The sequence below is a fragment of the Pelodiscus sinensis genome, chromosome 4, assembly GCF_052426305.1.
Source record: "Pelodiscus sinensis isolate ZL-2025 chromosome 4, ASM5242630v1, whole genome shotgun sequence".
NCBI lineage: Eukaryota > Metazoa > Chordata > Testudines > Trionychidae > Pelodiscus > Pelodiscus sinensis.
Window position 1 is genome coordinate 436,155 of NC_143055.1, and position 27,153 is coordinate 463,307.

The 27,153-nt window shown below is 61.9% G+C and overlaps 2 protein-coding genes across 8 annotated transcripts in view; one reads left to right on the forward strand and one right to left on the reverse strand.

The window, feature by feature from the left end:
• Window positions 1–497, forward strand: part of AUP1 (AUP1 lipid droplet regulating VLDL assembly factor) — a 28,855-nt gene extending 28,358 nt beyond the window's left edge. For both annotated transcript variants that reach the window (XM_075916059.2, XM_075916058.2), the window contains one exon: window positions 57–497. In XM_075916059.2, coding sequence (XP_075772174.1) covers window positions 57–105 — 49 coding nt within the window. In that variant the 3' untranslated portion in view covers window positions 106–497. The remainder of the gene's footprint in view (window positions 1–56) is intronic.
• Window positions 498–3,257: 2,760 nt separating this feature from the next.
• Window positions 3,258–27,153, reverse strand: part of LOC102455798 (dedicator of cytokinesis protein 2-like) — a 427,487-nt gene continuing 403,591 nt past the window's right edge. For 3 of the 6 annotated variants that reach the window (XM_089777669.1, XM_089777670.1, XM_089777665.1), the window contains 8 exons: window positions 23,840–23,923; window positions 23,410–23,547; window positions 11,260–11,348; window positions 10,579–10,771; window positions 9,525–9,636; window positions 7,218–7,283; window positions 4,697–4,830; window positions 3,258–4,610 (listed from right to left, as the gene is read on the reverse strand). In XM_089777669.1, coding sequence (XP_089633795.1) covers window positions 4,530–4,610; window positions 4,697–4,830; window positions 7,218–7,283; window positions 9,525–9,636; window positions 10,579–10,771; window positions 11,260–11,348; window positions 23,410–23,547; window positions 23,840–23,923 — 897 coding nt within the window. In that variant the 3' untranslated portion in view covers window positions 3,258–4,529. The remainder of the gene's footprint in view (window positions 4,611–4,696; window positions 4,831–7,217; window positions 7,284–9,524; window positions 9,637–10,578; window positions 10,772–11,259; window positions 11,349–23,409; window positions 23,548–23,839; window positions 23,924–27,153) is intronic. The other 3 variants (XM_089777667.1, XM_089777666.1, XM_089777668.1) reach the window with 3 other exon arrangements.

The following is a 27,153-nucleotide window of genomic DNA, read 5'->3' on the forward strand; positions in this document are numbered from 1 at the left end:
CGCTCCCTCCCCAGACCCTGTTGGTGCCTGACTAATGGACTCTTCCTGCCCCACAGGAGATACCTGGAGAAGTACGGGACACAGCGGGCTGATGGGAGCCACTGAGGCAGCCCTTCACCCTCCTGCCTGGGGCGTGCGCAGGGCTCGGGCCCACAGGGAGCGTGACTTCAGCATGGCCGTTTTGCATGATTCAGCACTGCCGTGGAATCCTGAACCCTCTGAACCAGCATGCTTGAGATGCAGCAGGGCCCTGGCCGTGTGCCAGCCCAGGCAGTATCCAGCTGCCCACGGGGGGCAGTAAGTGCCTGTGTACCTCACATCAGACCTGCCTGTCTCCAGCTAGCCAGACCGTGTTGCAGAGCTGGAACTGGCCCCAGGAGGGACTGGACTCGAGCAGCCTGGCCCTGCCTTCTCCACTTGGGCTGTTGTGTTAAACCGGGGGGGGGAGGGGGATTTCTTTTTAGCCACAAAAAATAAATCTGACTCTTCTGGCCAGACCTGAGGGCTTGAGATCATGATGGGTCATGGTGGGGGGAGCCTGAGCGCTCTGGGGAGGCCAGAGGGGTTTCTCTTCCAGGCCAGGCTTTAACCAATGGGGCTGAAACTGGCCAGGCCCCAGCTGTGCCTTGGGGCTGCCTGAGAACTACAGGCTCCAGTTACTCTGTAGTGTCTCAGCCTGCTCTGGAGCCCTCTGGCCCTGGCCTGGGCTCTGCTCTTCAGCCTCCAGGCTGCTCCATTGGTCAAGGGGGCGGGGTTGGTTAACCTGAGTGACACGAGCGTGCCTGTTCAGATCTTGGTTGGGGAGCAGCTTTAACTCTGATTCCAGGAGCTATTTTAGGCACTTGAAGACTAGGTTTTTGGCAGATTATTTAGCCGTTTTAATGGCCTGAAGCCCTGTATTTGCTACCTGTATAAAGGAAAATAGTGTAGGTCCGTTTAGCTCAAACAGCATGTTCTGACATCTTACAGCAAGTCACAAGGGACAGGTGTAAATGTGTATTCCTTGCTACTGACTTGTCAGCCAGAGAAATCCTCTCAGGGCTCCTGGCTTCTCAGTCTGGGGAGAGGGGGGCTTAGTGGGTTACAGTGGTGGGCAGATGCATCTGGCATCATTGAAATGGCTCGTCTCGACCAGTGGCCATCCAGCCTAGCGTCCTGCCTGCTGACAGTGGCCAGTGCTCTGAAGGGAAAGACCAGAACAGGGAATCATCCAGTGATCCCTCCCGTCATCCATTCCCAGCTTCTAGCAAACCAGTGAGGGACACGCAGAACATGGTGCAGCATCTCTGGCTAATGTCCTCAAAGACTTAGCAAGTTCTTAGGTGAACCCCCGTACAGTTCTGGCCTTCGCAGCACCTGCCAGAGAGTTCCACAGCTCGAAGAAATACTTTGTTTTAAATCTGCTGCCTATTAATTTCATGGCGTCACTCCTAGTTCTTGTGCTATGTGAAGGAGTAAAGAACATCCCTTAGTCAGGTTTTCCACCCTGTTCATGGTTTGATTGACTTCTGCCTTATCTTTCTGCAAGCTGAGAAGTTCCTGTCTTAACCTCTCCTCCACAGGAACGTGTTCAGTGCTCCTAATCGTTTCTGGGGCCCTTCTCTGGGCCTTTTCCAAAGCCAAGGTACCGGTTTTGAGATGGGGTGACCAAATCTGCACACCAGGTTCAAGCTGTGGGCCTACCCTGCATTTATCCAGAAGCAATCTATTTTTTGGCTTTCCTAATGACTGCCCACTGTACATTGAGGAGATGTTTTCGGAGCACTATCCTCTGTAACTCTGACCTCGTCATGGATGGGTTCAGCTAAGTTAGACCCATCCGTTTGGATGATTACTTGGGATTATATTTTACCACGAGCATTACTTTGTGTGGCGGTATGTTGGGTACCCCCCGATCCTGCACCCCGTCTGCAGCAAGATGTGACTCTGCCAACCAGTAGTATAGAAAGGGTTTATTGCTCCTCTGGGATACAGCAAAGCAAAAGCACAGCACAGATGTGATGTGGTTTCAGGAGTCAGGGCTAGGATGCCTCAGCCCCCTTGGGTTAGGGGGTCGATTGTCATCACTAGACCCTCAGCCCTCAGTTTAGGTTGCTTCCTTCAGGTTCCCAGCCAGCAACGGCCTCTTCCCCCGAAACCTCCCTCCCTTTGTTCCCTGCCTGCCCTCAACTCAGACAGGTTGGGTCTTTGCCTACATGACTTAAGGCAGCTGTCCTGCTGGGCAGTGCTACAGGTACCGGCCAGTAGGGTCACCCCTGCCCACAGCCACTGGAGTCTGCCTGGAGGGTATGGCCCGCGCACTACATCACACTGCGTTTATCAAAACAGAATTTTCTCTGCTGTTCCTTTGCCCAGCCCAGGTGTGTGAGACCCTTTGTAATTGCTCAGGCTGCTTTGGAGTAATTTTGTATCATTGCAGATTTTGCTTTCTCACTATTCACCCCTTTTCTAGATCATTTATGACTGGAACAGCAGTGGGAGGGGACGACAATTTACCTCCCTCCTTTCCTTCCTACCCCTTGTTTCTGTCCTTTTAACTGGGTTGGCTCGCATTGCTTTCAGGGTCATCTGATGACTGGGACAATTTGTCACCCTGCCTCTGTCGAGAAACTCCCTGCCCCAGAAGCTGTGCTGCTCCCAGCTTCCAAACTCCTTGCCCCGCACACGAGTGGTGTTACAGTTCAGAGCTTGGCCTGTGGTAAATAGACTTCAGGTATGAATGTGTGTGGGGGGGAGTGGGGTGTTCTCCCTCCCCCCCAATTGCGGCCCCTGCCCTGCTTCCTGCACATCAGTTCCAGGGGAAGCATCTGGTGGGAAGAGGACAAGTGATCCCTGTAGGAGTGCACGTCCCTGTGCCTCGCCTCGGTGCTGTCTGAGGTAAGGTGCCGGCTCTGGCCTGTGGCTGCTGGCAAGCCCAGGCACCTTAGCAGGCGATGTACTCGAAGTGCCACAGGGCTGGGGTGCAGAGAGCGGCACCTGCCAGCCCCAGCCCAGGGCTTTCTGCAGCCAGGTGAGGTGCCCCGTAGTGCGGGTGAGGGCCACGGAGTGGTCCTGCTGGAGGGAGTCCTCTCCCCAGGACAGCCCCCTCCGAACCCTCAACCTCTCAGAAGCCCCAGCATGGTCCTAGCACCCCGCAGCCCAGCCCAGGATGGGGCCCAGATGTGGCTGCCAGTACCCATTGCGGGGCAGGGAGTCAGGACACCTGGGTTCTAGCCCTGGGGCTGAGAGGAGTGGTGACTAATGGTTAGTATGTGGCGGGGGGGGGGGGGGGGGCTGGGTCGCCCTCCTCATGCCGCAGAGTCTCCCGTGTGTCAAATGAGCCACACAGGGTGTTGCCTTCACAGGTTTCTTGAGGGCTTTGTGTTCACAGCGCCCACCCCAGCCCCTACTGCCGAACACCCCCTGGGAGGCCACAAGGGCTGGGCATGTGGGGGGAGGCAGCACCCCCACCCCCCACCATGGGCCCTGAGCCATTTGTTGGGGCAGAGCTGGTTCCTGGCTTGGCTTGTGGGCACTGGCCTGGAGGGCAGGAAGCCTTCCTGAGCCAGGCTTCCTCCGGGCTGCTGGGCAGGGAGCGGGGTCTCTCAGGGACCCTGGCCAAGGCCAATGCTGGGTAACGGGCCCCCTGCCTCCCCCCACCAGTGTCTCCGCCATGGCCCCGGGCATTTGCCTTCACGGCGCTGGGCTGGGCAGTCCGGAGCATTTACCCCTTATTGGCAAGCAGCTGGAGGCCACCCCAAGGCGTAAGCAGCCCAGCACTGCAGGGGGGCGCACGGGGAAAGCCGCAGGCCTGGCCAGCTTGGTGCAGTTGCTATGGGAAAAAGAGTGGGGCAGGGACCAGGGGCAGACTACATCCTGGGGGGGGCACAAGTGCAGGGGCTCCACCAGGGGCACTGCCCCCCCCTCGGCTGCTGGGGCCGGAGCTCGCTGGGACTGGGTGCTGGGCCGTGGCCTTAGCTCACTTGACCTGTGGTAGCTGTGGAAGGCCCTGGCGGTGCAGCAGGCAGTTCGGGGGGGGGGGGGCGCACGGAGACTAGTCCAGCCCTGTGCACTCAGCTGGGGGGGGGGGGTCCTGAGTGCTCCCAGGGGCAGGAGCTGGAGAGCTGGCCTGGGATGGGGGGGGTGAGGCTGCCTGTGACCGAGCTGCAGCCAGCACAGGGCCAGGCCTAGAATGGAAGGGGCCTGTGGACGGCCTTGCCCCAGGGCCGGGTGTTCACACAGGGAACAAGCCCAGCAAGAGCACAGTGTGGTCGGGGGAGGGACCCAGAGCCCTGCCGGGTGAGCTGGCCAGGTGCTGGGGCTGGAGCAGCTCTTCATATGGGCCCAGGCTGGGGCTGCTGCTGAGGGCCAGGCTGCCGGAGGAAGGACAGAGAGGTCTGGCTCCTGGCAGGGGAGGGTGGGAGCGAGGCGGGCACAGAGGGTCAGCATCGGGGAGGGGGGGAGAACCAAGCGGCCAGCGAACACCATCAGCAAAGTCCCCCTCCTGCATGGGACAGCAAGGGGCCAGTTCTGGGGCCGCAGGGCAGCGCTCAGGGCTGGACCAGGCGCTTGGCCTTGGGGGGAGGCGGTGGGGGCGATTTCAGCGCCTTACTGCCATCCACCGTCAGCTGCTAAAACGAAGAGAAAGGAGCATCAGTGAGGGTGCTGGGCCCGCGCCCCCGTGGTGCTGGGCGATCCTGCGCAGCCCCCTCTGTACCTTCCCGCTGCTGGGCACAGGGCTCTGCTCCAGGAAGGTCTCATACACGCTGGAGCTGATCTTCCGGGGCAGTGGGGCGGCCTTGCTGGCACTCTTCACCCGGCCTGTGAATCCCCGGGGCAGGCCTGCTGCACCTGCGCACACACAGCACAGAGCTGAATCCTGCCAGGTCCTGCACAGCTGGCGCAGGAGCGGGGTGGGAGCAGAGCCCGCCATGGATCGCCCCGGGGGTTAGACAGTCAGCTGGTGATCACATGGAGCCGGTTGGGGGGGGGCCCAGCACGGGGCACTGGGGCAACACCTGTGCGCAGCCTAAACAATACACAGCCCCCCCCCCCCCCCCCCGGCCTTTGGCTCTGGCCAAATCCCAGCGCTCAAGGGGGGGCAGGCGAGGCCTCCACGCAGCCAGGGCACCTCAAAGCCCCTGAACACTGTGTGCTGAGTGACTGGGCATGTCCCTGTGGCCCCCAGCTGTGACCAGGAACTGGGAGCCTGCATGAGGCTCAGCCAAACCGGAGCCCTGTTCCAGAGCCGGGCCGGGCACCACGGGGCCCGCCCACCACAGGGCGGCCTGGCACAACTCCAGACAGGCGCTGCAGACTCTCGTGGGAGAGCTGCCCCATGAGGCCGGGCCCCACTGGGGGGGGGGCAGCTCGGTGCCCAGTAGTAACCCCACGGCAACCTGGGGGCTTCTGGACGTGCCATGTTGGGAGGAAGGGGGGAGTCTGTACCTGCCGCATTCGGGGGGGGAGGGGACTTTAGCAAGGCTTTTGATACGGTCTCCCACAATATTCTTCCAGCAAGTTAAGGGATTGTGGATTGGCTAGATGCACGGTAAGATGGGTAGAAAGCTGGCCAGACTGTCGGGCCCAGCGGGTCGTGATCAACGGCTCGATGTCAGGATGGCGGTCGGTTTCTAGGGGAGTGTCCCAAGGGTCGGTTCTAGGACCGGTTTTGTTCAACATCTTTATTAATGACCTGGATGAGGGGATGGGTTGCACCCTCAGCAAGTTTGCCGATGACACTAAGCTAGGGGGAGAGGTAGATACGCTGGAGGGCAGGGACAGGGTCCGGAGTGACCTGGACAGATTAGAGGATTGGGCCACAAGAAATCTGATGAGGTTCAACAAGGACAAGTGTAGAGTCCTGCACTTGGGACGGAAGAATCCCAGGCATTGTTACAGGGGACTGACTGGCTAAGTAGCAGTTCTGCAGAAAAGGACCTGGGGGTTACAGTGGATGAGAAGCTGGAGATGAGTCAACAGGGTGTCCTTGTAGCCAAGAAGGCTAATGGCGTATTAGGTGCATTAGGAGGAGCATTGCCAGCAGATCTAGAGCAGTGATTATTCACCTTTATTCGGGTCTGGTGAGGCCACATCTGGAGTATTGTGTCCAGTTCTGCGCCCCCCTCCACCCCCCCCCCCCCCGCTATAGAAAGGATGTGGACGCATTGGAGAGGGTCCAGCGGAGGGCAACCAATATGATTCGGGGGCTGGAGCACATGACCAACGAGGAGCGGCTGAGGGATTTGGGCTTATTTATTCTGCAGAAGCAGAGTGAGGGGGGATTTGATAGCAGCCTTCATTCAACTTCCTGAAGAGCGTTCCAGAGAAGATGGAGCGAGGCCGTTCTCAGTGGTGGCGGATGGCAGAACAAGGAGCAATGGGCTCAATCTAAGTTGGATATTAGAAAAAACTCTTTCCCATGGCGGGTGGGGAAGCGCTGGGCTGGGTTCCCTAGGGAGGGGGTGGAATCTCCATCCCTAGAGGTGTTTAAGTCTCGGCTTGACACAGCCCTGGCCGGGTTGATTTAGTTGGGGTTGGTCCTGCCTGGAGCAGGGGGCTGGACTTGATGACTCCTGGACTTAATGACTCTTCCAACTCTATGATTCTATGAGCTGTACCTGCCATTTAAGGGGAAGGGGGTATCTGTACTTGCCACGTTGCGGTGAGGGGCATCTATACCTTGAGTACAGGGGGGAGGGGCGTCTGTACCCACTGTTGGGGGGAGGAGGCATCTGTCCCTGTCATGTTCAGGAGGAGAGGAGGGGCCGTCTGTCCCTGCTACGTCTGGGGGAAAAGGGGGCGTCTCTCCCTGCTACGTCGGGGGGAGGGGAGGGGCCATCTGCACCTGCAGTGTAGGGGAGGAGGGGGGTTTCTGTACCTGCTACGTGGGAGGGGGAGAGGGCCTCTGTACCAGCTACACTGAGGGGGGAAGGTCCGTCTGTACCTTCAATGCAGGTGGGGGAGGGGGCGTCTGTCCCTGCTATGTAGGAGGAGGGGCGAGCGTCTATACCTGCAATGTAGGGGGGAGCGTCTGTAACGGCTGTGTGGGCAGGAAAGAGGGCCTCTTTACCTGCTATGTGGGATGGGGGGGTCTCTACCTGCTACATTGGGGGAGGAGGGGTGTTTGTACCTGCTACGGGGGGGGGGGGAGAGGGAAGGGGCCCTCTGCACCTGCAGTGTAGGAGGGGGAGGGGGCGTCTCTCCCTGCTATGTAGGAAGGGAGGGGGCATCTGTACCTTCAATGTAGGTGAGGTAGGGAGGGTCTGCTCCTGCTCTGCTGGAGGGGGAGGGGGCGTCTGCTCCTGCAATGTAAAGGGCGGAGGGGCTGTCTGTACCTGCAGTGTAGGAGGGGGAGGGGGCGTCTGTCCCTGCTACGTTGGGGGGAAGGGGGTGTCTCTACCTGCAGTGTAGGAGGGGGAGGGGCGTCTCCCTGCTACGTTGGGGGGAAGGGGGTGTCTCTACCTGCAGTGTAGGAGGGGGAGGGGGCGTCTGTCCCTGCTACGTTGGGGGGAAGGGGGTGTCTCTACCTGCAGTGTAGGAGGGGGAGGGGGCGTCTGTCCCTGCTACGTTGGGGGGAAGGGGGTGTCTCTACCTGCAGTGTAGGAGGGGGAGGGGGCGTCTGTCCCTGCTACGTTGGGGGGAAGGGGGTGTCTCTACCTGCAATGTAGGAGGGGGAGGGGCGTCTGTCCCTGCTACGTTGGGGGGAAGGGGGTGTCTCTACCTGCAATGTAGGAGGGGAGGGGCATCTGTCCCTGCTACGTTGGGGGGAAGGGGGTGTCTCTACCTGCAGTGTAGGAGGGGGAGGGGGCGTCTGTCCCTGCTACGTTGGGGGGAAGGGGGTGTCTCTACCTGCAGTGTAGGAGGGGGAGGGGGCGTCTGTCCCTGCTACGTTGGGGGGAAGGGGGTGTCTCTACCTGCAATGTAGGAGGGGGAGGGGCGTCTGTCCCTGCTACGTTGGGGGGAAGGGGGTGTCTCTACCTGCAGTGTAGGAGGGGGAGGGGGCGTCTGTCCCTGCTACGTTGGGGGGAAGGGGGTGTCTCTACCTGCAGTGTAGGAGGGGGAGGGGGCGTCTGTCCCTGCTACGTTGGGGGGAAGGGGGTGTCTCTACCTGCAGTGTAGGAGGGGGAGGGGGCGTCTGTCCCTGCTACGTTGGGAGGAAGGGGGTGTCTCTACCTGCAGTGTAGGAGGGGGAGGGGCGTCTGTCCCTGCTACGTTGGGGGGAAGGGGGTGTCTCTACCTGCAGTGTAGGAGGGGGAGGGGCGTCTCCCTGCTACGTTGGGGGGAAGGGGGTGTCTCTACCTGCAGTGTAGGAGGGGGAGGGGGCGTCTGTCCCTGCTACGTTGGGGGGAAGGGGGTGTCTCTACCTGCAGTGTAGGAGGGGGAGGGGGCGTCTGTCCCTGCTACGTTGGGGGGAAGGGGGTGTCTCTACCTGCAGTGTAGGAGGGGGAGGGGGCGTCTGTCCCTGCTACGTTGGGGGGAAGGGGGTGTCTCTACCTGCAGTGTAGGAGGGGGAGGGGCGTCTCCCTGCTACGTTGGGGGGAAGGGGGTGTCTCTACCTGCAGTGTAGGAGGGGGAGGGGCGTCTGTCCCTGCTACGTTGGGGGGAAGGGGGTGTCTCTACCTGCAGTGTAGGAGGGGGAGGGGGCGTCTGTCCCTGCTACGTTGGGGGGAAGGGGGTGTCTCTACCTGCAGTGTAGGAGGGGGAGGGGGCGTCTGTCCCTGCTACGTTGGGGGGAAGGGGGTGTCTCTACCTGCAGTGTAGGAGGGGCGTCTCCCTGCTACGTTGGGGGGAAGGGGGTGTCTCTACCTGCAATGTAGGAGGGGGAGGGGCGTCTGTCCCTGCTACGTTGGAGGGAAGGGGGTGTCTCTACCTGCAGTGTAGGAGGGGGAGGGGGCGTCTGTCCCTGCTACGTTGGGGGGAAGGGGGTGTCTCTACCTGCAGTGTAGGAGGGGGAGGGGGCGTCTGTCCCTGCTACGTTGGGGGGAAGGGGGTGTCTCTACCTGCAGTGTAGGAGGGGGAGGGGGCGTCTGTCCCTGCTACGTTGGGGGGAAGGGGGTGTCTCTACCTGCAGTGTAGGAGGGGGAGGGGCGTCTCCCTGCTACGTTGGGAGGAAGGGGGTGTCTCTACCTGCAGTGTAGGAGGGGGAGGGGCGTCTGTCCCTGCTACGTTGGGGGGAAGGGGGTGTCTCTACCTGCAGTGTAGGAGGGGGAGGGGGCGTCTGTCCCTGCTACGTTGGGGGGAAGGGGGTGTCTCTACCTGCAGTGTAGGAGGGGGAGGGGGCGTCTGTCCCTGCTACGTTGGGGGGAAGGGGGTGTCTCTACCTGCAGTGTAGGAGGGGGAGGGGCGTCTCCCTGCTACGTTGGGAGGAAGGGGGTGTCTCTACCTGCAGTGTAGGAGGGGGAGGGGCGTCTGTCCCTGCTACGTTGGGGGGAAGGGGGTGTCTCTACCTGCAGTGTAGGAGGGGGAGGGGCGTCTGTCCCTGCTACGTTGGGGGGAAGGGGGTGTCTCTACCTGCAGTGTAGGAGGGGGAGGGGCGTCTGTACCTGTTGTGCTGGGAGGGGCATGGCTGGCATCTCTCTCTGTGGGGAGCTGCTTTGCCTCGGCACCACCCAGGACACTCTCCGACATGTTCCGGGACAGTCTCCACTTCTCCTCCTGAGGCGCAAGGGGCAGCAGGTTAGATCCGAGGCACCAGCCCCCTGCCAGGGAGCCAAAGGCCCAGTGGCCTAGCCAGGAACCGACGGGGAGCTGGAAGTGACGGCCTGGCTGGGCCGTGGAGGCCCACTGAGCACTGGCACCGCTGAGGGCAGCAGGGGTGCCGTGGCTGCAGTGTGGAGGGGTGCAGGCCCAGCAGGGGCATGGCACTGGGCTGGGGAATGCAGCTCACTGCATGCGTGGGGGGGTGGGGTGCAGGCCTAGCAGGGGGCGCAGTGAGGGCCATGGCACTGGGGAATGCAGCTCACTGTATGCGCAGGGTGCAGGCCCAGCAAGGGGCGCAGTGAGGGATATGGCACTGGAGTGCAGTGAGGGCCATGGCACTGGGGAATGCAGCTCACTGTATGCGCAGGGTGCAGGCCCAGCAAGGGGCGCAGTGAGGGATATGGCACTGGAGTGCAGTGAGGGCCATGGCACTGGGGAATGCAGCTCACTGTATGCGCAGGGTGCAGGCCCAGCAGGGGGCGCAGTGAGGGCCATGGCACTGGGGAATGCAGCTCACTGCATGCGTGTGGGGGAGGGGTGCAGGCCCAGCAGGGGGCGCAGTGAGGGCCATGGCACTGGAGTGCAGTGAGGGCCATGGCCCTGGGGAATGCAGCTCACTGTATGCGCAGGGTGCAGGCCCAGCAAGGGGCGCAGTGAGGGCCATGGCACTGGAGTGCAGTGAGGGCCATGGCCCTGGGGAATGCAGCTCACTGTATGCGCAGGGTGCAGGCCCAGCAAGGGGCGCAGTGAGGGCCATGGCACTGGAGTGCAGTGAGGGCCATGGCACTGGGGAATGCAGCTCACTGCATGCGGGGAGGGGGGGGCACAGACCCAGCAGGGGATGGGCCGGGGAGGGCGCCGCAGCAGGCACCACAGCTCACTCCAGGGCAGCTGTACCTTGGGCTCCGGGGGCTCAGAGACGGACTGGCGGTGCTCCTGCCGCCGGTACCCGAAGAAGGTGCTGCTGCGGTTCTCCCTGCGCTCGCTCTTGCGCTCCTCAGCCTCAGGGGGGTGCTCGGACGCGCAGGGCACCGACTTCCTGGCAGGAGGGGGCGCCAGGCTGCAGGCACCGAGGGAGCCGTGTGAGAGCCTAGTGGGGAGGGGTAGCGGCAGTCAGGGGCATCGAGGACAGGAGGGCAGGAGATGGAGGAGGGGCAGTGAGGCCCAGGTGACGTGTGACGGGGGTTGTGCCCCCACAAATGCTCTGGGTGGGAGAGGCAAGGGGCAGCCTGGAGGACTGGCAGGGGGAGTCTGGCGCCCGCAGCAGGAGGCAGCCCCCCGGCGCTGACCGGCCGCTCCGCGCTCACCGGCCGCTGTCGCCAGGCAGTGTGGCTGGGCCTGAGCCATGCGCGTCCCCAGGTCTGCCTGGCTGGGGGAGGGCACTTGTGGAACGAGGGACTGGAGCAGGGGGCGGGGCTTGGGGCAGGAAGGGGTGGGGCCTGGGGCTGAGGGGGCGTGGTCCTGGCCCTCTCCCAGTGCTGCAGGGCATCATGGGGGGGCATGGCCTTTTCACCAGGCAGTGGGGCTGGGGCAAAGGGGGGGCAGGGCAGTCCCTGAGGGGCTGGCTCCAGGACTCACCTGTCTTGGTGCAGGCAGCTGGGTTGCTCTGTCTCCAGGCCCCAGGCCCTGGAGCAGGGCCGGCCTCCACGCCGCTCCTCCAGGAAGGGCTGTGAGCACAGAGCACCAGGGCGGGGCTGAGTCTTTCTCCCCAGCTCCAGCCCCCCCTTGGTGTCTGGGATTCGACTGCGAGGCCCAGCTGAAAAGGGATCCTGGCGGCTCTGGTTCAACACCCAGTCCAGAGTGGAGCCAGGGGGCTCCGGGTGCTGCCCCGCCCCAGGCTCAGCAAATCCCATTGGCTGGGAACCGCAGCCAATGGGAGCTGCGGAAGTAGTGTCTGTGGCGCTTCCCTAGAGAAGCCAAAAGGGGGGCGTGCCGGATAAAGCCCCAAGCCTGCGCCCCTGCCACCCCAAGTCCCTGCCCCAGCCTGGATCCCCTGCTGCACCCCGACCCCCCAGAGCCTGCACCCCCACCCTTGTGAAAATGAGAGAGGGAGGGAGGGGGATGAGTGAGCGGGGGCAGGGCCTCAGGGGAGGAGTGGGGCAGGACGTTTGGGTTTGGGTGAGTACAAAGCTGGCAACCCAATGCAGCCCAGCCCCCTGGCTGCTGGCATACTGGGCCCATGGAGCGAGCCCAGCGGGGACTGGGGCAGGAGGGGCTAGAGGCCAGGGAGGCCCATGCAGGCTGAGCAGAGGCGTGCCCCAGGGACCCTGGCCCAAAGGGGCAGCATGGGAGGGCGCTGGGCGCAGGCTGAAGCAGAGCAGCCAGGTCTCGGGAAACCCCTGCTGGCCTGCCGGCCAGAGGCCAGGCTCGCGCTTGGCTGTCCCCTCTGGCTGCTCTTGGCGTCTCGGAGCTCGGCAGCAGCGCGTGGCTGAGCGTGGCCATGCAGAGAATTGTACCCACCGTGGGCAGCCGGTGTGCGGGGGGCTCTGCTGTCCCAAACCGTCAGCCCAGCCCCGCCCACGCTCCGCCCCCAGAGCCTGGCGCCCGCTCTCCCTGTGCTCTGGGGCCGCGTGCCTGCCTGCCTGTCTGCTCACCTTCTTCCCTCCCTCCCTCCCTCCCCCATCCCCTCCCTTCCTAGAATCACAGAACCCCAGGGCTGGCAGAGCCCTCAGGAGGCATCACGTCCAGCCCCCTGCCCAGGGCAGGACCAACCCCGACTCAGACATCCCGGCCAGGGCTTCGTCCAGCTGGGACTTAAACACCTCTAGGGATGGAGATTCCCCCTCCCTAGGGAACCCAGCCCAGCGCTTCCCCAGCTGCTTAGGGAAATCAGTTTTCCTAATATCCAACCTAGACCATTGCTCCTTGTTCTGCATCCACCACTGCACAAGAACATAAGAACGGCCGTGCTGGGTCAGACCAAAGGTCCATCTAGCCCAGTGTCCTGTCTGCCCACAGTGGCCAGTGCCGGGTGCCCCAGAGAGGGTGGACCGAAGGCAACGATCAAGAGATTTGTCTCCTGCCATCTGTGACAGGGTGCCTGCCCTGCACTGGCCCTTTAAGACCAGGACTCAGACCCTGAGCTAGGGCTGGTAACAGAGCAGCCAGCTGAAGCTGTTCGGGCTAGGGGCTGCCCAGCTGGCAGCTATTGAGGGAAGCTCAGTTTGCCGGGAGGGGAGAGCTGAAGCCATTAGGGTGAGGGAGAGCCCAGCTGCCAGATATACAGAGAAGCCCGTTTGGCGGGGAGAGCCCAGCTGGAAGCTATAAATAGCGAAGCCCAGTTTGCTTATGGGGGAGCCAGTGGAGGAAGCAGGAGCTCCTAGTAGGGAGGCAAGCTGGGGGCTAGCCAGCAAGTGCTGGGAGAGGGCCAGCCAAGAGTCCCCCTGGCTAGGGGGTGGAGACAAAACCCTGGTTTGCGGGTGGCTCATGAAGCCGACTAGGTGAGCAGGACAGTGGAGACAACCCAATGCCAATGATGAGCAACCCATACAGACTGCAACTTGCCCTGAGAGGGGCTAGATGAGGACAGTCAGGGGGCACTGAGGCACGGTGGGGGCTTGCCCCCTTGACACCATCCCTCTCCAGCCTCTGACAACAGAGGCCAAGGACACCATTTTATCCCCTGGCTAATAGCCTTTTATGGACCTAACCTCCATGAAATTATCTAGCTTCTCTTTAAACTCTGGGCTGTGAGCACAGAGCACCAGCTGCTCCAAGAAGTAGTCATTTAAGCTACCTTTTCTCCAGCCTCTTTGGAACCTCCCTGCAGGAAGTTGAAGGCTGCTATCAAATCCCGCCTCGCTCTTCGCATCTGCAGACTAAACAGACCCAACTCCCTCAGCCTCTCCTCATAGGTCATGTGCTCCAGCCCCTGAATCATTTTCGTTGCCCTCCGCTGGACCCTCTCTAACGTGTCCACATCCTTTCTATAGCGAGGGGCCCAGAACTGGACACAATACTCCAGATGTGGCCTCACCAGAGCCAAATAAAGGGAATAATCACTTCTCTGGATCTGTTGGCAACATTCCTCCTCATGGACCCTAATATGCCATCAGCCTTCTTGGCTACAAGGGCGCCCTGTTGACTCATCTCCAGCTTCTCATCCACTGTAACCCCCAGGTCCTTTTCTGCAGAAAACCTCATCAGATTTCTTTTGGCCCAATCCTCTACTCTGTCCAGGTCACTCTGTACCCTGCCCCTGCCCTTCAGCGTATCTACCTCTCCCCCCAGCTTAGTGTCATCTGCCAACTTGCTGAGGGTGCAACCCATCCCCTCAGCCAGGTCATTAATAAAGATGAACAGAAGTGGCCCTAGAACCGATGCTTGGGGCACTTCGCAAGAAACCGACCGCCAGCCTGACGTGGAGTCGTGACTAACTACCCGCTGGGCCCGACAGACTAGCCCAGCGTTTCCCAGTTTTATTTGGCCATGGAACCCTTTAAAAAAAACACCGTGGGAAACTGATCCATCCCCCCCCAAAAAAAGGGGGGGGGAACTGTCAATTAAAAAAACAATGGGGAAAAACTGGTCGACCAAAAAAAAAAAAGTGGAAAAAGGTCAAGCACAAAAAAAAAAAGCGACCGTGGAGAGGAAAGGGGGGTGATCGGGCTCTTGCGTTCACTTCACTATTTGGGAAACACTGGTCTAGCTGCTTTCCAGCCACCTTCCCGTCCATTGGTCCAACCCGGCTCCCTTTGCTTTCCAGCCACCTTCCCGTCCATTGATCCAACCCGGGCTCCCTTTGCTTTCCAGACACCTTCCCGTCCATTGATCCAACCCGGGCTCCCTTTGCTTTCCAGCCACCTTCCCGTCCATTGATCCAACCCAGGCTCCCTTTGCTTTCCAGCCACCTCACCGTCCATTGATCCAACCCGGCTCCCTTTGCTTTCCAGCCACCTTCCCGTCCATTGATCCAACCCGGGCTCCCTTTGCTTTCCAGCCACCTTCCCGTCCATTGATCCAACCCGGGCTCCCTTTGCTTTCCAGCCACCTCACCGTCCATTGATCCAACCCGGCTCCCTTTGCTTTCCAGCCACCTTCCCGTCCATTGATCCAACCCGGGCTCCCTTTGCTTTCCAGCCACCTTCCCGTCCATTGATCCAACCCGGGCTCCCTTTGCTTTCCAGCCACCTCACCGTCCATTGATCCAACCCGGGCTCCCTTTGCTTTCCAGCCACCTCACCGTCCATTGATCCAACCCGGGCTCCCTTTGCTTTCCAGCCACCTTCCCGTCCATTGATCCAACCCAGGCTCCCTTTGCTTTCCAGCCACCTCACCGTCCATTGATCCAACCCGGGCTCCCTTTGCTTTCCAGCCACCTTCCCGTCCATTGATCCAACCCGGGCTCCCTTTGCTTTCCAGCCACCTTCCCGTCCATTTATCCAACCCGGGCTCCCTTTGCTTTCCAGCCACCTTCCCGTCCATTGATCCAACCCGGGCTCCCTTTGCTTTCCAGCCACCTCACCGTCCATTTATCCAACCCGGGCTCCCTTTGCTTTCCAGCCACCTTCCCGTCCATTGATCCAACCCGGGCTCCCTTTGCTTTCCAGCCACCTCACTGTCCATTGATCCAACCCGGGCTCCCTTTGCTTTCCAGCCACCTTCCCGTCCATTGATCCAACCCGGGCTCCCTTTGCTTTCCAGCCACCTCACTGTCCATTGATCCAACCCAGGCTCCCTTTGCTTTCCAGCCACCTTCCCGTCCATTGATCCAACCCGGGCTACCTTTGCTTTCCAGCCACCTCACCGTCCATTGATCCAACCCAGGCTCCCTTTGCTTTCCAGCCACCTTCCCGTCCATTTATCCAACCTGGGCTCCCTTTGCTTTCCAACCACCTTCCCGTCCATTTATCCAACCTGGGCTCCCTTTGCTTTCCAGCCACCTTCCCGTCCATTTATCCAACCTGGGCTCCCTTTGCTTTCCAGCCACCTTCCCGTCCATTGATCCAACCCGGGCTCCCTTTGCTTTCCAGCCACCTCACCGTCCATTGATCCAACCCGGGCTCCCTTTGCTTTCCAGCCACCTTCCTGTCCATTGATCCAACCCAGGCTCCCTTTGCTTTCCAGCCACCTTCCCGTCCATTTGTCCAACCCAGGCTCCCTTTGCTTTCCAGCCACCTCACCGTCCATTGATCCAACCCAGGCTCCCTTTGCTTTCCAGCCACCTTCCCGTCCATTGATCCAACCCGGGCTCCCTTTGCTTTCCAGCCACCTTCCCATCCATTTGTCCAACCTGGGCTCCCTTTGCTTTCCAGCCACATTCCCGTCCATTGATCCAACCCGGGCTCCCTTTGCTTTCCAGCCACCTTCCCGTCCATTTATCCAACCCGGGCTCCCTTTGCTTTCCAGCCACCTTCCCGTCCATTTATCCAACCCGGGCTCCCTTTGCTTTCCAGCCACCTCACCGTCCATTGATCCAACCCAGGCTCCCTTTCCTTTCCAGCCATCTCACCGTCCATTGATCCAACCCGGGCTCCCTTTGCTTTCCAGCCACCTTCCCGTCCATTGATCCAACCCGGGCTCCCTTTGCTTTCCAGCCACCTTCCTGTCCATTGATCCAACCCAGGCTCCCTTTGCTTTCCAGCCACCTTCCCGTCCATTTATCCAACCTGGGCTCCCTTTGCTTTCCAGCCACCTTCCCGTCCATTGGTCCAACCCGGCTCCCTTTGCTTTCCAGCCACCTTCCCGTCCATTTATCCAACCCGGGCTCCCTTTGCTTTCCAGCCACCTTCCCGTCCATTGATCCAACCCGGGCTCCCTTTGCTTTCCAGCCACCTCACCGTCCATTGATCCAACCCAGGCTCCCTTTGCTTTCCAGCCATCTCACCGTCCATTGATCCAACCCGGGCTACCTTTGCTTTCCAGCCACCTCACTGTCCATTGATCCAACCTGGGCTCCCTTTGCTTTCCAGCCACCTTCCCGTCCATTGATCCAACCTGGGCTCCCTTTGCTTTCCAGCCACCTTCCCGTCCATTGGTCCAACCCGGCTCCCTTTGCTTTCCAGTCACCTTCCCGTCCATTTATCCAACCTGGGCTCCCTTTGCTTTCCAGCCACCTTCCCGTCCATTGATCCAACCCGGGCTCCCTTTGCTTTCCAGCCACCTTCCCGTCCATTGATCCAACCCGGGCTCCCTTTGCTTTCCAGCCATCTCACCGTCCATTGATCCAACCCAGGCTCCCTTTGCTTTCCAGCCACCTTCCCGTCCATTGATCCAACCCGGGCTCCCTTTGCTTTCCAGCCACCTTCCCGTCCATTTGTCCAACCTGGGCTCCCTTTGCTTTCCAGCCACATTCCCGTCCATTGATCCAACCCGGGCTCCCTTTGCTTTCCAGCCACCTCACTGTCCATTGATCCAACCCGGGCTCCCTTTGCTTTCCAGCCACCTTCCCGTCCATTGATCCAACCCGGGCTACCTTTGCTTTCCAGCCACCTCACCGTCCATTGGTCCAACCCGGCTCCCTTTGCTTTCCAGCCACCTTCCCGTCCATTGATCCAACCCGGGCTACCTTTGCTTTCCAGCCACCTCACCGTCCATTGATCCAACCCAGGCTCCCTTTGCTTTCCAGCCACCTTCCTGTCCATTGATCCAACCCAGGCTCCCTTTGCTTTCCAACCACCTTCCCGTCCATTTATCCAACCTGGGCTCCCTTTGCTTTCCAGCCACCTTCCCGTCCATTGGTCCAACCCGGCTCCCTTTGCTTTCCAGCCACCTTCCCGTCCATTTATCCAACCCGGGCTCCCTTTGCTTTCCAGCCACCTCACCGTCCATTGATCCAACCCAGGCTCCATTTGCTTTCCAGCCACCTTCCCGTCCATTGGTCCAACCCGGCTCCCTTTGCTTTCCAGTCACCTTCCCGTCCATTTATCCAACCTGGGCTCCCTTTGCTTTCCAGCCATCTCACCGTCCATTGATCCAACCTGGGCTCCCTTTGCTTTCCAGCCACCTTCCCGTCCATTGATCCAACCCGGGCTCCCTTTGCTTTCCAGCCACCTTCCCGTCCATTGATCCAACCCGGGCTCCCTTTGCTTTCCAGCCACCTTCCCGTCCATTTATCCAACCTGGGCTCCCTTTGCTTTCCAGCCACCTTCCCGTCCATTGATCCAACCCAGGCTCCCTTTGCTTTCCAGCCACCTCACCGTCCATTGATCCAACCCAGGCTCCCTTTGCTTTCCAGCCATCTCACCGTCCATTGATCCAACCCGGGCTCCCTTTGCTTTCCAGCCACCTTCCCGTCCATTGATCCAACCCGGGCTCCCTTTGCTTTCCAGCCACCTTCCCGTCCATTTATCCAACCCGGGCTCCCTTTGCTTTCCAGCCACCTTCCCGTCCATTGATCCAACCCAGGCTCCCTTTGCTTTCCAGCCACCTTCCCGTCCATTGATCCAACCCGGGCTCCCTTTGCTTTCCAGCCACCTTCCCGTCCATTGATCCAACCTGGGCTCCCTTTGCTTTCCAGCCACCTCACCGTCCATTGATCCAACCCGGGCTCCCTTTGCTTTCCAGCCACCTCACCGTCCATTTATCCAACCCGGGCTCCCTTTGCTTTCCAGCCACCTTCCCGTCCATTTATCCAACCCGGGCTACCTTTGCTTTCCAGCCACCTCACCGTCCATTGATCCAACCCAGGCTCCCTTTGCTTTCCAGCCACCTTCCCGTCCATTGATCCAACCCGGGCTCCCTTTGCTTTCCAGCCACCTTCCCGTCCATTGATCCAACCCGGGCTCCCTTTGCTTTCCAGCCACCTTCCCGTCCATTTGTCCAACCTGGGCTCCCTTTGCTTTCCAGCCACCTTCCCGTCCATTTATCCAACCCGGGCTCCCTTTGCTTTCCAGCCATCTCACCGTCCATTGATCCAACCCAGGCTCCCTTTGCTTTCCAGCCACCTTCCCGTCCATTTATCCAACCCGGGCTCCCTTTGCTTTCCAGCCACCTTCCCGTCCATTGATCCAACCCGGGCTCCCTTTGCTTTCCAGCCACCTTCCCGTCCATTGATCCAACCTGGGCTCCCTTTGCTTTCCAGCCACCTCACCGTCCATTGATCCAACCCGGGCTCCCTTTGCTTTCCAGCCACCTCACCGTCCATTTATCCAACCTGGGCTCCCTTTGCTTTCCAGCCACCTTCCCGTCCATTTATCCAATCCGGGCTACCTTTGCTTTCCAGCCACCTCACCGTCCATTGATCCAACCCAGGCTCCCTTTGCTTTCCAGCCACCTTCCCGTCCATTGATCCAACCCGGGCTCCCTTTGCTTTCCAGCCACCTTCCCGTCCATTGATCCAACCCGGGCTCCCTTTGCTTTCCAGACACCTTCCCGTCCATTTGTCCAACATGGGCTCCCTTTGCTTTCCAGCCACCTTCCCGTCCATTTATCCAACCCGGGCTCCCTTTGCTTTCCAGCCACCTTCCCGTCCATTGATCCAACCCGGGCTCCCATTGCTTTCCAGCCACCTCACCGTCCATTGATCCAACCCAGGCTCCCTTTGCTTTCCAGCCATCTCACCGTCCATTGATCCAACCTGGGCTACCTTTGCTTTCCAGCCACCTCACTGTCCATTGATCCAACCCGGGCTCCCTTTGCTTTCCAGCCACCTCACTGTCCATTGATCCAACCCAGGCTCCCTTTGCTTTCCAGCCACCTCACTGTCCATTGATCCAACCTGGGCTCCCTTTGCTTTCCAGCCACCTTCCCGTCCATTGATCCAACCCGGGCTCCCTTTGCTTTCCAGCCACCTTCCCGTCCATTTATCCAACCTGGGCTCCCTTTGCTTTCCAGCCACCTCACCGTCCATTGATCCAACCCGGGCTCCCTTTGCTTTCCAGCCACCTCACCGTCCATTGATCCAACCCGGGCTCCCTTTGCTTTCCAGCCACCTCACCGTCCATTGATCCAACCCGGGCTCCCTTTGCTTTCCAGCCACCTCACCGTCCATTGATCCAACCCGGGCTCCCTTTGCTTTCCAGCCACCTCACCGTCCATTGATCCAACCCAGGCTCCCTTTGCTTTCCAGCCACCTTCCCGTCCATTGATCCAACCCGGGCTCCCTTTGCTTTCCAGCCACCTTCCCGTCCATTGATCCAACCCGGGCTCCCTTTGCTTTCCAGACACCTTCCCGTCCATTTGTCCAACCTGGGCTCCCTTTGCTTTCCAGCCACCTTCCCGTCCATTTATCCAACCCGGGCTCCCTTTGCTTTCCAGCCACCTTCCCGTCCATTGATCCAACCCGGGCTCCCTTTGCTTTCCAGCCACCTCACCGTCCATTGATCCAACCCAGGCTCCCTTTGCTTTCCAGCCATCTCACCGTCCATTGATCCAACCTGGGCTACCTTTGCTTTCCAGCCACCTCACTGTCCATTGATCCAACCTGGGCTCCCTTTGCTTTCCAGCCACCTCACTGTCCATTGATCCAACCCAGGCTCCCTTTGCTTTCCAGCCACCTCACTGTCCATTGATCCAACCTGGGCTCCCTTTGCTTTCCAGCCACCTTCCCGTCCATTGATCCAACCCGGGCTCCCTTTGCTTTCCAGCCACCTTCCCGTCCATTTATCCAACCTGGGCTCCCTTTGCTTTCCAGCCACCTCACCGTCCATTGATCCAACCCGGGCTCCCTTTGCTTTCCAGCCACCTCACCGTCCATTGATCCAACCCGGGCTCCCTTTGCTTTCCAGCCACCTCACCGTCCATTGATCCAACCCAGGCTCCCTTTGCTTTCCAGCCACCTCACCGTCCATTGATCCAACCCGGGCTCCCTTTGCTTTCCAGCCACCTCACCGTCCATTGATCCAACCCGGGCTACCTTTGCTTTCCAGCCACCTTCCCGTCCATTGATCCAACCCGGGCTCCCTTTGCTTTCCAGCCACCTTCCCGTCCATTGATCCAACCCAGGCTCCCTTTGCTTTCCAGCCATCTCACCGTCCATTGATCCAACCCGGGCTACCTTTGCTTTCAAGCCATCTCACCGTCCATTGATCCAACCCGGGCTCCCTTTGCTTTCCAGCCACCTCACCGTCCATTGATCCAACCCGGGCTCCCTTTGCTTTCCAGCCACCTCACCGTCCATTGATCCAACCCGGGCTCCCTTTGCTTTCCAGCCATCTCACCGTCCATTGATCCAACCCAGGCTCCCTTTGCTTTCCAGCCACCTTCCTGTCCATTGATCCAACCCAGGCTCCCTTTGCTTTCCAGCCACCTTCCCGTCCATTTATCCAACCCGGGCTCCCTTTGCTTTCCAGCCACCTTCCCGTCCATTGATCCAACCCAGGCTCCCTTTGCTTTCCAGCCACCTTCCCGTCCATTGATCCAACCCAGGCTCCCTTTGCTTTCCAGCCACCTTCCCGTCCATTTATCCAACCCGGGCTCCCTTTGCTTTCCAGCCACCTTCCCGTCCATTGACCCAACCCAGGCTCCCTTTGCTTTCCAGCCACCTTCCCGTCCATTGATCCAACCCAGGCTCCCTTTGCTTTCCAGCCATCTCACCGTCCATTGACCCAACCCAGGCTCCCTTTGCTTTCCAGCCACCTCACCGTCCATTGATCCAACCCGGGCTCCCTTTGCTTTCCAGCCACCTTCCTGTCCATTGATCCAACCCGGGCTCCCTTTGCTTTCCAGCCACCTCACCGTCCATTGATCCAACCCGGGCTCCCTTTGCTTTCCAGCCACCTTCCCGTCCATTTATCCAACCCGGGCTCCCTTTGCTTTCCAGCCACCTTCCCGTCCATTGATCCAACCCGGGCTCCCTTTGCTTTACAGCCATATCACCGTCCATTGATCCAACCTGGGCTCCCTTTGCTTTCCAGCCACCTTCCCGTCCATTGATCCAACCCGGGCTCCCTTTGCTTTCCAGCCACCTTCCCGTCCATTTATCCAACCTGGGCTCCCTTTGCTTTCCAGCCACCTTCCCGTCCATTTGTCCAACCTGGGCTCCCTTTGCTTTCCAGCCACCTCACCGTCCATTGATCCAACCCGGGCTCCCTTTGCTTTCCAGCCACCTCACCGTCCATTGATCCAACCCAGGCTCCCTTTGCTTTCCAGCCACCTCACCGTCCATTGATCCAACCCAGGCTCCCTTTGCTTTCCAGCCATCTCACCGTCCATTTATCCAACCCGGGCTCCCTTTGCTTTCCAGCCACATTCCCGTCCATTGATCCAACCTGGGCTCCCTTTGCTTTCCAGCCACCTCACCGTCCATTTATCCAACCCAGGCTTCCTTATCTTGCTGGCAAGAGACGTATCAAAAGCTTTGCTAAAGTCAAGGTCTATCACGTGCACCGACTTCCCCATGTCCACAGAGCCAGTTATCTCATCACAGAAGCTAATCAGGTTCGTCAGGCACGACTTGCCCTTTGTGAATCCATGTTCCTGATCACTTTCCCCTTTTCCAAGTGCTTCAAAATGGATTCCTTGAGGATCTCTCCATGATTTTTCTGGGGACTGAGGTGAGGCTGACTGGTCTGCAGTTCCCTGGATCGTCCGTCCCCCCCCACCCTTCCAGCCCTTTAGACTGCAGGCGCTAGAGGACTGGCAGGTAAGCCCAGAGCTCTGCTTCCCTTTCTCCAGCTCTTGCCTCAGCATCTGCTCTCAAAGGGAGCCACCTCCCCCTCAGGAGCTGTTTCTGCGTGCCCGTCTCCTTGGCCAGGCGCCGCACTGCAGGGTATCCAGACAGGCTGTGCCCCCAGACTATAGGGCAGCCCGAGAGGGCTCCCTGGTCATTCTCCTGCTGTCCTGCAGTGAGACACCCTGGAAGAGGAGCCACTGGGGGCCCAGGGCCACTTGATTTTCTTGGGCCTCCTGGGCTCTGGGGCTGGGGGTCAAAGATGGGGGGTTCAGTGCAGGAGGGGCTGTGAGTAGAGGCAGGGAGGGGCGAGGGCTCTGACAGGGGTGGTGCCAGGGATGAAGCGTGTGGCGTGCCTGGGGCATTGGAGTGGGGTAATGGGCTCAGGGTAGGAGATGGGGGCAAGAGGGGCTCAGGGCTGGGAATGTGGGAGGTGGCCCAGGGCAGGGAGGAGGCAGGCTACTCTGGGTGCGTCTAGACTACATGCCTCTGGCAACAGGTATGTAGATTAGGCTACCCGACAGAGTAAAATGAAGCGGCGATTTAAATAATCGCCGCTTCATTTAAATTTACATGGCTGCCGCGTTGAGCCGACAAACAGCTGATCAGCTGTTTGTCGGCTCAGCGCGATAGTCTGGACGCTCCCCTGCCGACATCAAAGGGAGTTGTTGACAACCCAGGGATGCCTCCTGTCGCCAGAGGCATGTAGTCTAGATGTACCCTCTGTGTTTGCGCCACACCCCACAGCTCCGAGTGGCCGCAATTCCCAGCCAATGGGAGCTGCAGGGCTGGAGCCTGCAGGAGAGGGCAGTGCAGGGACCGAGCTTCCTGGCCCTCCTGACTCCTCCCCCACCAGGTGGCCTCACTGACCTCTCCCCCACCTGCTGGGTGGCCCTGCCAACCCCTCCCCTGCCATGTTGCCCAACTGACCCCTCCCCTGCCGGTAGCCCCACCAACCCCTCCCCCACCTGCTGGGCAGCCGTGCCAACCCCTTCCCCCCCCCCACTGACTCCTGCCCCACCCGCTGGATGGCCCCACTGACCCCTCCTCCACGGGGTGGCCCCACTGACCCCTCCCCTGCCTCCCAGGCAGCCCTGCCAACCCCCCCAACAACTGCCAGACAGCCCTGAGCTCTGCCCCCCATGACCTGCAGGCAACCCTGCCTGCCCTGCACTCACCAGGGCCCGCTGGCCGTACTGGCTCTCCACCTTGGTGCGCAGCTGCAGGAAGCACTGCTCCATGCGCTCGTGGAAGGGCCGCAGGTCCTCGGGCACCTTCTTGCCATGGATCCGGATCCCCTCTGCCAGGAGCGGGATCTGCCAGAAACAGGCTCCGTGCCAGCACCACTCGGCACAGGCCGTGGGCTGCAGGGACAAGGGTCCCGGGGAGTCGGGGGGGCCCAGCAGCATCCACCCAGGCCCTGCCTCTGGCCAGCTGGAGCCTGGCAGGGCTGCTCCCGGAACGGGCGGGGCTCGGCAGGGCTCCGATTTCACGTGGGGAACCTGGAGGAGCCTTCCACGTTCTCCCGAGCAGCTGCCGAGGGGGCACCCGGCTGCAGGGCAGAACCTGCTGGGACAGGAGGGCGGCCTGAGCCGAGAGGGCGGGTACCTGCCAGGCGATCAGATCCTTCAGCCTCTCAATCCTGGCCTGGTCCTCGGGGTGCTCCAGCATGTAGGCCTCGTGGAAGAACGCCTGCAACAGCCAGCCTGCCTCAGCTCAGGCCGGCTCCGCTCGCCCTGCCCCCGGGCCTGCCGGCCCTCACGCCCGACCCCCCGCCCTGCTACCCCGCCCTGCCAGCCCCCCACGCCTGACCCACCGCCCTGCTACCCCGCCCTGCCAGCCCCCCACACCTGACCCACCGCCCCCGCCCTGCTACCCCTCCCTGCCAGCCCCCCACGCCTGACCCACCGCCCTGCTACCCCGCCCTGCCAGCCCCCCACACCTGACCCACCGCCCCCGCCCTGCCCCCGACCCTGCCAGGCCCCCACGCCCGACCCACCGCCCTGCTACCCCGCCCTGCCAGCCCCACACGCCCGACCCACCGCCCTGCTACCCCGCCCTGCCAGGCCCCCACGCCCGACCCACCGCCCTGCTACCCCGCCCTGCCAGCCCCCCACACCTGACCCACCGCCCCCGCCCTGCCCCCGACCCTGCCAGGCCCCCACGCCCGACCCACCGCCCTGCTACCCCGCCCTGCCAGCCCCCCACGCCCGACCCACCGCCCCCGCTACCCCTCCCTTCCCCCAGCCTGCCAGCCCGACCCACGGCCCCCGCTACCCCGCCCTGCCCCCGACCCTGCCAGCCCCCCACGCCTGACCCACGGCCCCCGCTACCCCTCCCTGCCCCCGCCCTGCCAGCCCGACCCACTGCCCCCGCCCTGCCCCCGACCCTGCCAGCCCCCCACACCTGACCCACCGACCCCGCCCTGCCCCCGAACCTGCCAGGCCCCCACACCCGACCCACCGCCCTGCTACCCCGCCCTGCCAGCCCCCACACCTGACCCACCGCCCCCGCCCTGCCCCCGACCCTGACAGCCCCCCACGCCTGACCCATGGCCCCTGCTACTCCGCCCTGCCCCCAGCCCTGCCAGCCCCCCACGCCCGACCCACCACCCCCACCACCCCTCCCTGCCCCCAGCCCTGCCAGCCCCCCATGCCTGACCCATGGCCCCTGCTACTCCGCCCTGCCCCCAGCCCTGCCAGCCCATTTCTCCCCTTTGCTCTGCCAGCGCCTCCACACTCAGGGGGTCGGCTGAGGGTGGAGGTTCCAGGGCTCAGGTAGAGCGCGGGTGGCTGTGCGACGTTCGGGCGGGGGTGGTTCGTACACTCCTGTGGCCCTGGCTCCACTCTGGCTGGCAGTCGCTGGTGGCTGTGCGACGTTCGGGCGGGGGGGGGGGGTTCGTACACTCCCATGACCCTGGCTCCACTCTGGCTGGCAGTCGCGGGTGGCTGTGCGACGTTCGGGCGGGGGGGGGGGGTTCGTACACTCCCGTGACCCTGGCTCCACTCTGGCTGGCAGTCGCGGGTGGCTGTGCGACGTTCGGGCGGGGGGGGGGGGTTCGTACACTCCTGTGGCCCTGGCTCCACTCTGGCTGGCAGTCGCTGGTGGCTGTGCGACGTTCGGGCGGGGGGGGGGGTTCGTACACTCCCATGACCCTGGCTCCACTCTGGCTGGCAGTCGCGGGTGGCTGTGCGACGTTCGGGCGGGGGGGGGGTTCGTACACTCCTGTGGCCCTGGCTCCACTCTGGCTGGCAGTCGCTGGTGGCTGTGCGACGTTCGGGCGGGGGGGGGGGGGTTCGTACACTCCTGTGGCCCTGGCTCCACTCTGGCTGGCAGTCGCTGGTGGCTGTGCGACGTTCGGGCGGGGGGGGGGGTTCGTACACTCCCATGACCCTGGCTCCACTCTGGCTGGCAGTCGCGGGTGGCTGTGCGACGTTCGGGCGGGGGGGGGGGGTTCGTACACTCCCGTGACCCTGGCTCCACTCTGGCTGGCAGTCGCGGGTGGCTGTGCGACGTTCGGGCGGGGGGGGGGGGTTCGTACACTCCTGTGGCCCTGGCTCCACTCTGGCTGGCAGTCGCTGGTGGCTGTGCGACGTTCGGGCGGGGGGGGGGGTTCGTACACTCCCATGACCCTGGCTCCACTCTGGCTGGCAGTCGCGGGTGGCTGTGCGACGTTCGGGCGGGGGGGGGGTTCGTACACTCCTGTGGCCCTGGCTCCACTCTGGCTGGCAGTCGCTGGTGGCTGTGCGACGTTCGGGCGGGGGGGGGGGTTCGTACACTCCTGTGGCCCTGGCTCCACTCTGGCTGGCAGTCGCTGGTGGCTGTGCGACGTTCGGGCGGGGGGGGGGGGGGGTTCGTACACTCCCATGACCCTGGCTCCACTCTGGCTGGCAGTCGCGGGTGGCTGTGCGACGTTCGGGCGGGGGGGGGGGTTCGTACACTCCTGTGGCCCTGGCTCCACTCTGGCTGGCAGTCGCTGGTGGCTGTGCGACGTTCGGGCGGGGGGGGGGGGTTCGTACACTCCCATGACCCTGGCTCCACTCTGGCTGGCAGTCGCGGGTGGCTGTGCGACGTTCGGGCGGGGGGGGGGTTCGTACACTCCCATGACCCTGGCTCCACTCTGGCTGGCAGTCGCTGGTGGCTGTGCGACGTTCGGGCGGGGGGGGGGGGTTCGTACACTCCTGTGGCCCTGGCTCCACTCTGGCTGGCAGTCGCTGGTGGCTGTGCGACGTTCGGGCGGGGGGGGGGGTTCGTACACTCCTGTGACCCTGGCTCCACTCTGGCTGGCAGTCGCTGGTGGCTGTGCGACGTTCGGGCGGGGGGGTCTGTACACTCCCGTGACCCTGGCTCCACTCTGGCTGGCAGTCGCAGGTGGCTGTGTGGGGCTGGGGGTGACCCCTACTGGCCTGTGTCTGTAGCACTGCTCAGCAGGGGGGCGGGTCCCTGGGGGCAGTGCACATTGCCTAGCAACTTCTCACCAGGCCAGGGGAAGGGGTGTGAACAAAGGAAGGGGGGTGGCTACCTGGGGGGGGGGGAATGTGTGTTCTGTGGTTTGGAGAGGGGGCAGTCTTGGCTGGGCAAACATGGAGAGAAGAGACTGAGCTGAGTACGGGGGGGGTCCAGGGGCCTGTGCACCCGCCCCAAGGGCTCTGAGGCTGCCTGCCCCTCACTCCGATGTGCACATCGAACCCGGGCTGGGCTGGATCTCTGAGAAGCAATAAACCCTCCTGTTCTACTGGCTGGAGGAGTCACATCTGGCTCCGGACGGGGGTGCTGGGTCGGGGGCCCCCAACGCACCGTCACAGGGAGTCAGATAGAGAGCAGGCTCCCAGGAGGGTCGGATAGGTTGTGTGGGTCCCCGGGGGGGGGGGGGGGAGTTGGATAGGGGGCAGGATCCCGTGGGGGTCAGATGGGGGTGGAGG